This window comes from Pholis gunnellus (genome assembly GCF_910591455.1).
Source record: "Pholis gunnellus genome assembly, chromosome: 6".
NCBI lineage: Eukaryota > Metazoa > Chordata > Actinopteri > Perciformes > Pholidae > Pholis > Pholis gunnellus.
The window spans coordinates 17,697,264-17,712,516 of NC_136532.1; the positions used below are offsets into that span (position 1 = coordinate 17,697,264).

Here is a 15,253-nt window from a genome sequence, read left to right on the forward strand (position 1 = left end):
TAATCAGTTTCAAATACAAAGACCAATAATGCAGTAATAGAAAAGCTTGCCCATTAAATGCATTTTATTCTGTGCTCTTATACTGTTAATCAACAGGTAAATTACATTTATCATTCAGTAAATTATCATTTGCATAAGGCATAAAATCAGTGACGCTGATAAAACATCTTAATGCTGAAACTAAAACAATTCAAGACTGGAAAAAAAAAAAATGGCATCACATGCTTTGGCCTCACTCAGGACAAAAAAAAAAAAGTGAACAATTGCAACCACAGAGCTCGCAAAAAAGCTTTACAACCAGAATTGATGTCTGTTTGTGCCTCTCAATGACCAGGGCTTTGTGTGTGCTGACTGAGGGTGGAGTTCGATGCTCTCAAAAGAAATAATGAGCCTCGGTTCAGATGCAAGCTGTGAGAATTCGTTGTGTTGCTTGGTCATGTCGTTCAGGATGCGGCTTTGCAACACTGCAGACACTAGACGCTAGTGCTAACGGGGAAGTGAAAACACAATAGGATGCAGAGAGTGCAAACATAGTAAAGTGATCCATAGAAGACTCCCGGCTCCTTCAACACTCTTCTTCAAATAAAAACCGGTTCTCTCAGGAAAAGGAAACCTCAGCATGTGAGAAAAAAAACAATCCCACAATAAGGAAAAATACAGTGCAATACATTTGAACACTTTTGATTAAAAAATAAAACTTCATTCCGTTCTTATGAGGAAAGTCCCATAAACGCAGCAAAGCAGAAAATAAATTACCATTCTATTTACATTATACAATGTACACTATACTGTTTTGTAACTTGAAGTTAGAGTTCACATTATCACCAAGTCACACATTTTTGCAGATTCTCCCGGGTTTAGAGTCTCTGCATCTGGTGGTGAAGCAGCAGCACAGTTCCTCTGAGCGGTTTATGTGCATCCCTGGTTTACAATATGTGAACAAGACGCACACACTAACATCTCAGGGGGAATTCAGTTCCTTTGACTGTCCATGGGGAAACCACAACACTGCGTTTGCAGAAATGCTCGGACACAGTCCACAACACTCAAGGGTGTAACGCGGTGCCAAGTGAAGCACGGATAAATGAGGGCTTTGCTGACATGTTTCTTCGTGACTTCTTCGTCACATTAGAGGATATATTTGTTTATAATCCGAACGGGAAATGTAGATTAACAGCTACTTGACACGAATGCCGTACGGCCGGGCAACAAAAAAGTTTGCAGTCCACATCTGGGTGAAGCGAGTTAAATGTGGCTTCCTCCCCTGGCAGGTGTGATGGGGTTGGATTGGCGTGTGGATGCAGAGATGGATCCATCTGAGAAGTCATAAGAATGATCACCATTGAATAGATGACAGTAAGTGGTGTCATGGCATGTGGGTGTGCTCATGCAAGATAAATCCCCTAACAGAGCCACTGCATTACTAAAATATGTCTTTGCGAGCTCACTTCGCAGTTGACAAAACGCTGAGCAGGATGTCAGCAACAATTGGCAGTGGCCGGTGCATTACATTAAGCAGTGAGAGCAGAGAGAGCTTTTTCGCTCTTCACTCAGCACTCCAAGACTATTTGATTGCCAGCAAACAAGTGGGCCATTTGAATAATTCATCGAAACAAACTGTTAGCAGAAAGTGGTTTCTTCACTTTGGTTACAGCCCACAGACTGAATTTTCCTTTTTTATTCTTTCCTCTGATGAACAAAGAATTAGACAGTATTATCTTGAGCATGACCTGGGATTGAAAATCGCCCAAGCATGCATGTACTAGCTCATTAATACCCACTCACCTTACATTCCTATACAAGTCCATCATAGAGAGACAATGCCTGAACAATAGAAGGGTCTGCCTTTGAACCTTCCTGAAACTCCTGCAGAGTCAGCTTCCCATCTGCATTCTGGAAGAGGAACATGAGACAAGATGAAACTGAAGCCCCTCAATGCTTTAATACGGAGTTACCAGCAGGGGGCAAAACAGGCTCTAAAGCTAAATCATGTTACTCCTGTTCTATACCGATCTTTGTTTCAGTGCACTTGGATGGCAGCCACTCTCTGCCAATACAAATCACTAAGTGCTGCTGTGCTGCACAGCTAGACCAACGGTCTGATCTTGGCAGTGGTGAGCTGACAAACACACCCATGCAGGCTGCATCTCATCTTTCACTAAAGCTGAGTAGATTCTTGGAGCTGCGGGAAAAGGCATTAGCACCGAGGGCTAGTGGTGGAGGAGACTATATATGATGTTTATAGACTGCGGGCGGTGTTAGTGACGCTGTCATGGTCGCAGCTCTAAACTTAACAGTGTCCATTTCAAAGCCCTGAGGGTGGCAACAAAGGCAGACTCAGTCCTCTTAAAGGTAAACTAATAATCATTGCTGCACTTTGTTTCAGTGTCAGTCAAACTTTGATGTTATACTATAGTAACATCAAATGGTACAGAAACTTGGGCATTATCACATCAGTCTTTTGATATTATTTTGATAATAAAATACTAATGTTAGGGTGACCTCTAGCTCACCTGGTAGAGGGCGCCCAATTTAGGCTGAGGCCTTGACAACGGCCCAGTTTAAATTATGACACTATACTGCACGTCATCTCACCTCTCTCCCCCCACTTCCTGTCGTTCTCCTGCTGCTCTTATAAAAGCCTTAAAAATAATAAAATACTAACCTTGTCCATCATTGCAAAGATGCGGTCCACTCGCTTTTCTGGTGTGTTTTCTTCTTCTGGCAGCTCCACGGTGTTCCCCTACAATATCAAATCATTACACTTTGTACCATTCAAACATTTTTGATTCATATGTCTGATGTCTGGTAAAACTTACCACCATCTGATATATGGCATCTACGATGTTCAACATCTCATCTCGGGTGATGTAGCCATCATTATCAAGGTCATAGAGTTTAAAAGCCCCTGTATAGAGAAAGATGTTAAAATACATGTTGGTAGTTGAGCACATACTGTGATCAGGAAGCTACTGTGACTTTATTAAATTATATATTTTTCATGGATTACAAAGCACACATGTTCAACATGACTTCGGAAGTGGTGAAAACTGAGTGAAGATTAGTCAATTTGTTTCAGGTTTAAAACGTATGGTTACAGCTAAAGTTGCAAGTTTTCTCTCAGAAAAAAGGTTGGCAACATATTGACCCCCAGGTTTCATGCCTACTGTATATTACTAATAATCTACTATTTGCTGTTGTTTAAGAAATCCTGTCAATTAAATGTAAAAAACAGAGTGCTTCTTCTTACATCTCAACTTTTCATCAAGAGTCCCACGGGAAGTCACTGACAAGGCCTGGATGAACTCAGAGAACTCGATGCGTCCATCCTACAGTGAGAAAAAAGGAGGGAGGGTGGAAAGAGAGAGGGGGGGAGGGAGAGAGAAAGAGAGAGAGAGAAAATGGCCCAGAGACAAGATGAGGATCTTGCTTCACACTTGCTGTAGTTCTTTCATGATTTCCTTGCTGTTCTTTCATGAAGTCCTTGCTGTATTCTTCTGAAAACGGGGCCAGACGTTTGCTCCACATCAGCTGCTATTTTAGCCCTACACCTGGCTCTCTCCTGAGGCAGAAACATGTCACCTCTGGTCATTAGTAAGATGGATGCGACTGGCTCATCGTCCAAAAGTTACAGCACACAAACAACCACAAACAACTAATGTTTCACATTTTCTCAACGATTCTACATCACAAATGGGCATGGCAGATAATTCTGTCTGACAAGGTAGAAAATACTCTGAGACTTATTTCCTCTTAGCTTCGTTGGAATCTCATGCTCTGCATATAACCACAGAAGCTCGAAATTTCCAATTACCCTCCCAAAATTGTGGCCTTCAGCGTTCCTCTGTGAGGCCACACTCAGCAGAGAGAAATGTGTGCTAACATGGATAAAGAGAGGCTCAAAGTGGCTCAAATGCTGCCAATTCAGACTGACTCACCAAGTTGTGACCTCCAGCTTTTATCAACCGCATGAGACGTACTCAAATTAAATGCTCAAGAGGCTCTGCATGAAAGACGTGCCATTGACACAGTGAAAACAACAGCTTCTGGACAACAAGAAATGTTTATAAAGCGACGCCCTGGTAGTGGAGCCTTCAGGCTTTGGTCAGTTCATACAGTCTTCAGATACTAAAGGGTTGTGTTGCATTAAAAAGGTTTTTCCGACATTCTGCTACAGCAGCTGCTTACCTGTAACGTTCAGCCACAGCTCTACTTACAGAAGACAGACGAGCGCTCTTCATGGCCCTGGGGTCAGCCAAATGTATCTTTACAAGACATCTGACCAGCCAGACAATGCTGAAGTCATGCATTGCTGATTATACAAGTCATAAATACTGTCAAGATCAATGCATTCTCTAACTATGGGGGGCCTAACGCTAATGAAGGTTACAGATAAACATCAGATGGAGGGGTCGTCTGATCTTCCTGACACAAAGCCTCTTAACTGAGTCATTAAACCTACAGGGGCTCACCACCATCCCAGGAGATGTTCATCCATAGTTTGTCTTCCTTAAACACAATTTGAATAATCTGGTACAGCTGCAATGGGAGGGGGGGGGGGGGATTACTCCATACAAATGTTGCTTTTAACAGTTTTAACAGGCTTCATTCAAACATGCTTTCTCATCATATCTTCAAATCCTGAGAAGATGCGCCCACATAACAGAGACAGGAGTTTCATTAAAAAAGAAAAAACATGCATGTACACCTTTTGAAAAATGAAATGGCAAACACTCTTAGAAATTGATTTTCTGGCACAAAACTAAGAGTTACAATTATGTGTTACTATTAATGTAATGACTCATCTTTTTTAATGGGACTGAATCATTTGCGCTGCTGAAATACCGACTGACAATTTGTGAGCAGAGAATTATTTCAAAAGATCTATTGTGTTTTGATGTAAAAATCCTTCAACACTTGAGAAATATAATAGGGTTCTGTCTACCAACATTACAGTTAGGAAAAAATACAAAGCACAAAAACATGGCAATCATTTAGCTACACACTGACAGGCAAATTCACAAAAAATGGACGGCGGCCGCTGATGGCACCATCACAATATGTACCCCCATCTCAAGGTCAGACATTTTTTATTGCGGCAATAATATTACAGCGCAAACATGGTCAAAAAGTTTTTATTTTCCCAGTTTGTCAGTCCTTCAGTTACCACCAACTCTTTAAAAATGTTACTAATTTCCCTGTAACTGTGTGTGGCTAACATTAGCACTGGTCTTTGTGAATTGGAGGCTTTTGGGGCTAATTTGCATAGAAAGGGGCCAATTCGGTGCTAAATATGCATTTTACCGAATTTAAAATAGGTGTATATAGCAAAGGAGGACTGAGACACTATTTGCTTAGTAGCACAGTTACATTTCACCCTTTGTGGTTTCTTTTAAAAATTACACAGCTTCTTCCTGTCTTACATGTGGAGGTTTAGCGGCCACAAAAGCCGCGTAATCCTTCTGTAAATTTGACCATTCCATTAAACACAGTTTAGTAAACATGGAATGTCCAACATGTCCGTTTACTGTAACACTTCGGCGAAGAATTTCAATACAATGTAGGTGTCTGAAACAGCTTTCATTCAAAAGAGATTGAATAAATCATTTTCTGTATACGAACCTGATAGTAGGCAATTTCTGTCTCTCAAAAAAGCAAAAAGGGCTATGGAATAATAAAAGCAGAAACATGAATAGGATCCCTATACCACGTTGCTCTGTTATTCTGTGAAACCTCTGGCTGAGAGAAATAGATTAGCTCCATCCTCGGTCGCTTTTAACATCATATTCCTGATCTAGCAGCAACGCCAGACAAAAAGCCACTGTCAAACTATTTATTTGTCATTTTACAAAGTAGAGTCAATTGACTTTTTTTATTATTATTTTTTTTTAATTATATTGTATTATTATTATTATTATTATTATATTTGTTCTGCCTTGTCATAGGATAATTAAACATATGAAATTGTTTACAAACCTTATTTTCATCAAAGACATTGAAGACAAAGGAGGCAAACTTTGTGGGATCTCCAAATGGAAAGAACTGCTTGTATATCTTCTGAAAGCCCACAGCATCCAGCTGCCCACTGGGACAATCTTTAATGAAGCCTTTGTACCTGAAAAATAAAGCACAGATAGAGTATTTAAATTGTTAAAATAGCATTAATGATGGGATGACAATACATAATCAAGACAAGACTGGAAAACAATGACAGACTGAAGTCACCTCTACAGCATGCAAGATCAAAAAGGTAAAGGGCAAAGCTATTTGCCTCATTCACAGATAAAATGATCGCCCTAATCTAATAGCAAGCCAAGAGTGGTTAACTCTAATCAAATTACTCTCTGGTCTCTTTTGATAATATGCTAGGCTGATGGATAAGTCTGTGAGCTTCCTCTTGCCCCTAGAAATGACACATCTAGAGAGTGACTTAATATCTCTATTAGCCTATATATAGACGCATCTCATAAGCAATTTCAAGCGCAGTCACTCAGACGCAGGCAGTTTCCTTGTATGTCTTCATAAAAGGAACACAGCAGCCACAAAGTCTATCTAGACTGTAACAGGTCAGGGAGCTAGGAAGTGAACTAGGAAGCCTTTCTAAAAATAAATGCTAGATGAAAAGTAGGAGGAAATAGCAGAGAAATAATAACACTCTAGTTATAAAAAGAATTGCAAAAAGCTCTTTCTCTTGATCAACAGCAAAAATTACGCACATTCACACAAGGGAGCCCTGCATGTTCGTCTCTGATTCAGAATAAGGATGGGCTGTAATTACGGCCAGAGAGAAAGAGAGACAGAGTGCTCTGATGGGGGATGAAGGCCAGGACAGATCTTTTCCACTCACTCTCTGGCTCCTCACTCCTCTTAAAACTCTTTACTTTTAATCTGCCTTCGAGATAATGAAGCCAGCTCCAAATAGTTAAAAGAGATGGAGAGACGCTTGGAGGAGAAGCTGAGAAAAAGTTCAGCAAGAAGAAAGCAAAACCATCTGATTGTCACATTTGAATTACCTGAAGATATGCAGTCAAATTAAAGCCTTACCCACTACAATGCATCATACAATCTAATTGGTATTCAAAGTGCAGAGCACACAATGCGTATAATAATCCAACGCAGACCCATTTCACCTGAATTCTTCAGTCATTTTAATCTGCGACGATGGAATATTATATCCAGCAACCAACATAAAAGGGTAATGTAACATACTGTATAGCACAGATATAGAGTTTGGATTGTTTACTGAAAAAACTATATAGTATTTCACAGTGAATAAACAAGCGGTCATCAAATGGGGGAATACTGATCCAAATTCATTACTTCCATCTGCTAACTTTTAGGTTTACGAGGACAGGCTTTGTCTTATTCAATACTTTCAGGTGGGTCAAATATCAGCACATTGTTTTTACTTGTCATGAGGAGTGACACTGGGAGTGGGCATTTAGGTCTATGGCCGACACTCTTGAGTTGCAGAATGGTAAATGTTCAGGTTAAAAAGACAAAAAAGGAAATCTTGGCCTCTGCTGCTTTGATTATGACCGCTTTTTAATCTCAGGGTCACAGAACATTATGGTTCAATACTAGATCACTTAATGTTCCTCTGTTATAGGACTTTTTTCCTTGCCTGAGAGTGCCTGAATATTAGTCTAATTTAAGACCCCCTTAAGGACTTAAAAATTATGAAAGAGAGCTCATCATTTTCGCATTGCACTTCTATAACTGTCAGACTCACGATGGAGACTTCTAAAAAAAGTACCAAAAGTGATGCAGAAAAAACTGTCTTTTTTCATTCCACACATTCTTCTTGCTTCTCAAAACCTGGCACATACATTACCCACAATGCAACTAGACTCACCGACCCCAAATCTCAATATAGGGCTAGGGCTCCAGTCAAATTCTTCAATATGCACACTGAGTTTTGACTCAGATACTTATTTTCCCTCATCAGCCAGTCGATGGTTGAATGAATGTGGTTTATTAAGCATACAGTGATAAACATGTCAGGCTGACTACCACATTAACATACTACCAGTGGAGTTACATAAGCAGGAGACACATCTACAGCACAAAGCTACTGCCCTCGTGTAAACATGTTTGCCCAGTGTCAGCTATTCGTCAGAGTCATAATCAGAATCACCTTCATTTGCCAAGAACACACCATGTTCAAGAAACCTGACTTGGTGACACTGGTGCTAAGACACATACACACTGAACTCTAAGTAGTGCAATAGTTCAACTACACACTGTACTTGCAGGAACATAGCAGACGTGACATCGTGCATCAGACCACAGTAGGGGGCGAGCATGAAGATTAGCATGAAGTATGTATTACTGGCACTGGCAACCTACTCATTGGCATCTGCCATGGTGGTTTGCTAAAGAGTTGCGCAGGATGTCTCTCTTGCTACTGCCTTTTCTGGCAGGGACATCACTGAGCTATGGCATTTTGTTATTGATTTCAGGTGAGCCTCGAGCATACTAATGATGTTTCCTTTGAGGAGAATTAGAAAAGGGGACAAATTTAATGCACAACACGGGCATTTATCTAACCCCGCTAATTCTTCTATGTCTGTGCTCTAATTACACGCCATCTGGCATTTCCCCTGGTAAAATTCCCTTTCATCCCTCACACTCAGCCGTGTTGATTGCTGCTGATCTTCAAGTGAGGACTCATGCAAACTTTGCTGTGAAAGACAGCGTGAGTGATGGTGAGTTAGCTGGCTGCACAGCCGGAGGGGTGGAGGTTTAAGGGAGGTGGGGGGGGTATTCCGCCCCAGTGCACTCATTCAGCTCCAGAGACAGGCCACCTAGGAGGCTCTTGACCTGCCGATGCTCAGGGATATCTAACGCTGCAGCTATACTGCTGCTGCTGAATGGCTGCGAATGTGGCTCCTTCCCCACGTAAACACCCTAACAGGGGATAAAGACAGCGACTAGCGCCGGAGACAGAGCTCTTTTCATGCGTGCATAATTAGGCCATGAAATGCAAAACCAAAGCAGGAGAACTGAAGTGTGAACATGGAAGAGTGATCGCTTTATTGCAGCGCTCTCTCCTGTGATATACACTGTTCTTTGCTTTTAATTCCCAAAGAAACCGCATGCGGCAAACAAAGGCGATGACTACGCTCATGCTTGAATCGTCTCTGTAAATGAAGATGCATTGTCTCTTGTCAGTGTGCCAGCGACTGTAAAATTGTGCCTTCAGAAAGACATTCAGAAATTCACATCTTAGCAGTAATGATCCCTCTCACCTCAGTTCTGCAACTTATCATGGTCTGAGGCGTCTCGGTTTCATGGATACATTTCATTTTGATGTATGTAAGTACGTGTTAGAGCGCTGGGAGTTCAGGCTGGGATCAGACAAAAGGTGAGACCTCTGCAAGATGATGCCGGTGCAGGTCACACTGAATAATAGGTACAGAATCCGACAGGGAGGATTACTAATCGGCAACCTTATGGAGGCGCTGTGGCCATGTAGTGATTAAGTGCCTGAAAGTGAAACAACCTTATGCATCCGGCCATTCTTTTGTTATCAGACATCCTTTTCGCATTTAGATGAAGAGAGGTTGAGGAATGCATCATGGCTATGTTTGCATCAGTGTTATCAGCCTTCAAAGTCATTCAGTCTCAGTAATGCTTCCAAGTCACTCTATTTTCAGAACGCATCTGTCTTCAGGGTAGAGGGAGAGAGATGGCTTTAAATCAACCGTGAAACTAAATGTTAATACAATATCCATGGACTCAAGGAACCAAGTGTATCAACGTGGCTTTTGCAAGTTTTTAGACAAGAAAAGACCCCCACCTCTCATTCCTGTGAAGTTTGCCAGTAAAAACACAATAGCTAATATATGACTAGCTTCACATCACGAATGGAAAACACATCTAATTAAAAATGAATGCACACACTTACCACTGCTGCACCTCTTTCTCTGTAACTGTAAGAGAAAAAAAGAGTGACATTAGCTTAAAAGGAAAACTTTGGCTGTCCTATAAAAAAAAAAAAAAAAGTAGCATGCCGTTAGAGGAGCCAAGTAGTTGCATCGTTAATCATTATGGCCCAATCCTCTCACATATTCACACTCAACAGTGTCAACGTGCAATTGCAATGTTTTCAATTCATCGACTCTATAGCATACGATCAGAGGAGACGAATAATAATATCTGCTGGCCAGGATAGTAGAGGACAAGTAAAAAAGTGAACCTCCGGGGAGCCACGAAAAGATAAAACAAGACTGAGGGAATGAAGGTCAGCCATAGAGAAGAGTTTAGGAGGCAGGATGTGTTATAATTCCCGCACAAACACCATTCTCTGCCAGTGTCTAATCAACCAATCCCTTATGGCTCTCCCTTGACTGTACTTTTTCTCAAGTAACCACAGCAATTTTCAGCCTCTCGGCACCTGGGATAGCTAATGAACACAAGGGCTAAAAATCACTAGCATTAGTTGAACCAGGTTGAGAGAGAGACTTTCTGAATTCATACCACGGTAAGATGCTGTCTACTATTGTACCACTTCTGTTAAGCCTGGGGCAAAGCAATAGCCTCATTTGTACAGTAAACAGCTAGTTAGTTAACCGATAATATCTTCTACTGTAATGTTTAATCTTGTGCAGCTCATAGTCATGGTTACTGCAAAGGTATACAACCAGAGGAACCAAAGAGAGCTTCATGTCATGCACTTGTTACAAATAAAACGTTTTAGGTAATTAAACTGTGGAATTATCAAACATCTTGATATTGCAGAAGACTGGTCGGGAAATGAAAATGTATACTAACGACAAATATGTTCTTTACCATGAAATCTACATGTGTATTCCATAATGTGACTCCTGCAGCGCTGGAGCAGAATCATACAGAGGCTATCGATGAGAAGGCCAGGTCAGGTAGCCCTCGCCTGCATATATCTCGGCCTCAATTTGTTCCGCTCATCATTTCACCAAGAAAACCAATCATGTGACCATTTCCTGGGCAATGAATGTCAGGGTCAATCTCATGACTGTCAACCAAGCCGAGCTACCATTAAATTGGCCACAAAAGTCAATGTAGTCAAAAATTGAGGCCATTTTTCATGGCTTCGAGTTAATAAAACATTTTATTACATAAGTAAGTCGGAAGCGACGGGCAATGATACAATCCGAACATTGCAGGACAGTGCGGGGCATACTCTGCTGGTTGATCCTGCAGGGTCTGCAAGAACACATCCAGCGTGCACTCTGCAACACTGCTCACTGTGATCCTCTTCACGGCTTTGACAACTTACAAAATCCTCATGCCATTACATGGACCTAGCCAACATCCTGCAGACATTTTAGTAGGACTGCTGGCATTCCCGTGTGATGCCAGAACAGAAAGCTTTCTGGTTTGTGTGGCTGCAACCATTTTTCACAGTTTTCACTAAGAACAGGAAAAACAGCAGCAAGCCAGAGCCTTGGTACAGCTCAATGTTGTCTTTGGCCAGTAAGGGTTTTATCTGAAATACAAAGTCATAAAAATGTTCTTCTGAAGAGGATGCATTTTTAAACCTACAACAAAGCGGAAGGCAGACTTCTTATGAACTGAACAGGTCTTATTTTCGGGGCCTGGCCTTGTTAGCTGCCTGTCAACACAGACGGCATCATTTGCTGGGGAAAAAAAAAACACCCAAACTCTTCTTCCACTGAAAGAAAGAAAAAGACACATCGGCACAGAGAAATGTACGTAGTCCCCAATCTGTCAAGAAGAGTAGGTAAGCGCAGACTACAATGGCAGATCTTCAAATCTTCTCATGGGAGAGAAAGAGAAAGAGGCAAGCGAATGAAGGGAAGCAGAAATGATAGTCTCAAGTCAGGCAACAACAGAGAAAGGGAGAATGATCATGCTGTGAGAGAAGCTTGGTGCCCCTCTCAGCGATGCTAACCAGATAATACTAATTATACTATTCCATTCCCAGCTCAAAGAGGGCAATTAGGGGATAAAGCGAAGAAGACAGGGCAAAAGGGGGAGAGAGGGAGAGAGAGAGAGAGAGTAGAGGACAGTAGCAAGCAGCCCAGCCCAGCACGAAGCCCAATCTTCCTCCACAGCAATTTCCTGCCATAACAGTCTTCCACGGTTCTGCTGTGGAGGGACCCACCACACAAATAACACTGTCATTAGGCAGCCAATGGATGTCAACTCCCACCCACACCTGCACACTGTACTGCTCAAATAATAATAATAATTCTGCACGCCAGAAATAACAGACAAATGATAAATATAGTGTCTTACGAGCAGACATCATTGTGGTAAGTATAAATGTGATCTCTGCTGAAATTTGATTGAAAACGGTGGGGGAAGGAAATATTTCTTTTGTTAAGCAAAAGATTGTCAACTAAATTAGTGCTAGCAAGGTGAGAAAAGCAAATGCTGTTAATTTGCAATGTCCTGACAAGTCGACAAGAACAACACAAATCCGTGTACTTGCAATGTTGCAGATCCGATCACACCATTTCACTTGAGACTGTTTATATATCTATCCATCTCTGTATTCACATAATAGAGGATCCATGATCAGCGTATAAACCCACATCCTCATGTTAAACTCCCCCCAGCCCCGATAACAAACTAAGCATCTCCATATTCATATATCCCTTCAGCAGGATTTAAAGATGCTGATTTCAACTTCTGCCAGACCTTAACCAATCACAATTCGAGACAAAACATTTCAATGTAAATTGATATAAAACATGGAGCTTATTCCCAGCTGACATTTAGTTGTAGCTCTGTTTTCTCGACAACGAGGAACTGGTTTAGAATCCCGTTACATCCCAGCAGGCAGCGTTCTATACTATACAGCCTGTATGGAACAGGGTGGAAAATAGGATTATTAATCTTCGGGATTCCTCACACAATATACAGTCTTTTACCTTTGGCCAGAATGTTTTTTATTCTCATACAGGCCAGCAAAAAAAAAAAAAAAGAGTTTATGTCAAGCAAAGACAAGCAAAGAGAAAAAGACATGAAGGTACTCACAGTAGGTTTTCCTTGTCAACTCCTCCACCACCTCTGGCTTAAGCTTGCTGTTTGATTTACCCATGATCTTCAGCTCTCCTCCACACCTCCACGTCCACCTTGGCACGCAGCACCTGTTACTACCTCCTCTCCGGTCTGCTCCTCGGCCAAAAACATACACAAAAGTGGGCCAGTTTAGGTGCAAAGACACCGGTGAAATAAGAGAAGGAAAGTCCCTTTCAAGCTAAACGAGTCTAACATTCTGTGTAGTTCACTCTAGCTGCTGTCATGATCCGCTCAGTCATCAGCCCCGGCACTCCAGACAGGCAAGTCAGACCCCAGGGGCCCTGTGAAGACGGGCCGGCAGGTTTGTTATGTCTATATGAGCGCTGCTGAGTGCCTATGTGTGCTCCTCATATCTCCACAGCAGTCCGTGGGCGCAGAGTGGCGTTTGGATGCGTTGCTACCTTCGTCCTTGGAAACAAGAGTCACTCAGTGGCTGAGTTAAGCACGTTCACTCCCTCACAGTCATCCTCTGTTCTTCTCACTCCTCCCACCCCTCCTTTCCCACCACTATCTCTGTTGCTCGGAGTAAGTTACTGTAGAAAAGAATCCTCCCTCTTGACAGCTGAGATAAGGGTGCGTGTTAACTAAAATACAATGAACAGAGCTCGCCTTGGATGCACCCCGCTGCACTTTCTTTGTGTCAACTCTAATCCCTGGAATGTATACAGACATAACAGTTTAAGAAAAGGTAAAAAAAAGGGTTCAGCAATAATTGATGGACAGGCCAAAATAGAAGCAAGGTCTCCACGTAGTTCTACAGTTCTAGATGCCAGCTGAGAATGGATCTGGTCGTGGTCTTAAAATAAGTGTGTGAGCTGTCTACCAAGCTTAAAGGCGGATTTGAAGAGTGACAGTTTTCTTTTCTTCTCCATTCTGACTCATAATTCCCCCCCCCCCCCCTCCTTGCCTCACAACAGCATGACATGGTGATTTCCTCCTCTCTGTCACAGCAGACAGGAGATGAGGGATAATGGAATTTCTTTGTACCAACCAGCCTAGCGCTGGCATGCACCGACGCCTCACACGCAGCAGCTGTCTAAGCCACGAAATAGGAAACTAGGCACCTTCACTGCAAACATCTGTTCTCTGTGTCCATGGCCAGTGATGTCCTTCTGAGGGATGCCACACTGGTAATCACCATCTTGTGTTTGCTCAAGCCTTGTGGTCCTGGGTGTTACTTAGACACTATGAAAGTAAACAGACAGACAGCAGTCACAAAGGGAATGACAAGCATTTGCTGTGTTCCAGTGGAAATGGACTGTGTGGTCACCTGGAGCCACAGACACATGAGGACTTTGACTGGAAAAACTGTTTGCCAAAGCAGCGGAATATATCCTACAGACGAGGCACAGGGTGGAGTGTTGGTAATGTCTGTTATCAAAGTCAACTGCTGTGAATAAGCACAATGTAAATGACTCTAGCCTAAGTCTTAGGAATGATCGACTCCATGCAAGTCTTGTGCAAAACAGTTGGCTAGGAGGAAACAGCACGGCTGAAAACACATACGCACGCACACATGAATTCAAGGCAAATGAATGGCTGAATTAACACATATGAAGGAGCGCTCTGTTTCCATGTTTTCACATTTGTTTTGGTTGACAGGAGTGAAGAAACAAGAGTCGCAGCAGCAGGTGGGACGTTGCCTGGCAGTGCCATAGCAACACACAGTGTATGGCTACAGTACAAACAGCTACCGTGCCGCGGAAGCTTGCTTAGTCGTTGCACTCGCAACGTTTTGGCACCCACGCTGTTCCTTATAACGAAAATAAACACACATAAAACTGTCCTCGACATGAATAAAACTTCGGTTTACCTGAGCTATAATAGCGGGGAAGTCTCAGCCCGTCCAGGCAGTTCCCAAAGCCGTTGACCAACGCAGTCTTCCTCCGCCGAGTTCCGGAGCGACTCGCTGCTGCGCGGATGGCCCCGTCCGTGCTGCTCTGATGCCGCCGTCAAGGAGTGACGTTGCTGCTGGCCCCGACCAACTCAGCTCAGTGCCGGGAGAGACACTGACGTCGCTGTACCATCGGTCATACAGGGACTCTTTGTATGCTTTAAGAGCCGTTACACGTGTCATCGCGTAATGCAGTGAAGGATTAATGTACCCAAACTCACTTCTTTTTTTTTGACGCACAGTCTCGGTTTCAGTTTTTGAGACAGTTTAAAGGCAGAAATGGCACTTTAGTTATAGCTGGTGTGATCTGTGTAACATTGATGTCTT

General features: G+C 42.4%; 1 protein-coding gene across 1 annotated transcript; it reads right to left on the reverse strand.

Annotated features, from left to right (window-relative positions):
• Positions 1-78: 78 nt before the first annotated feature.
• Positions 79-14,959, reverse strand: LOC306697625 (neuronal calcium sensor 1). Its single transcript, XM_079161632.1, has 10 exons — positions 14,846-14,959; positions 14,097-14,217; positions 12,988-13,122; positions 9,911-9,935; positions 5,977-6,115; positions 3,251-3,329; positions 2,820-2,908; positions 2,666-2,743; positions 1,786-1,893; positions 79-1,316 (listed from the first exon to the last, which is right to left on the reverse strand). Exons 3-9 carry the CDS (start codon positions 13,049-13,051, stop codon positions 1,795-1,797), a joined length of 573 nt encoding a protein of 190 aa, XP_079017758.1. The 5' UTR covers positions 13,052-13,122; positions 14,097-14,217; positions 14,846-14,959; the 3' UTR covers positions 79-1,316; positions 1,786-1,794.
• Between the last annotated feature and the right edge of the window lie 294 nt (positions 14,960-15,253).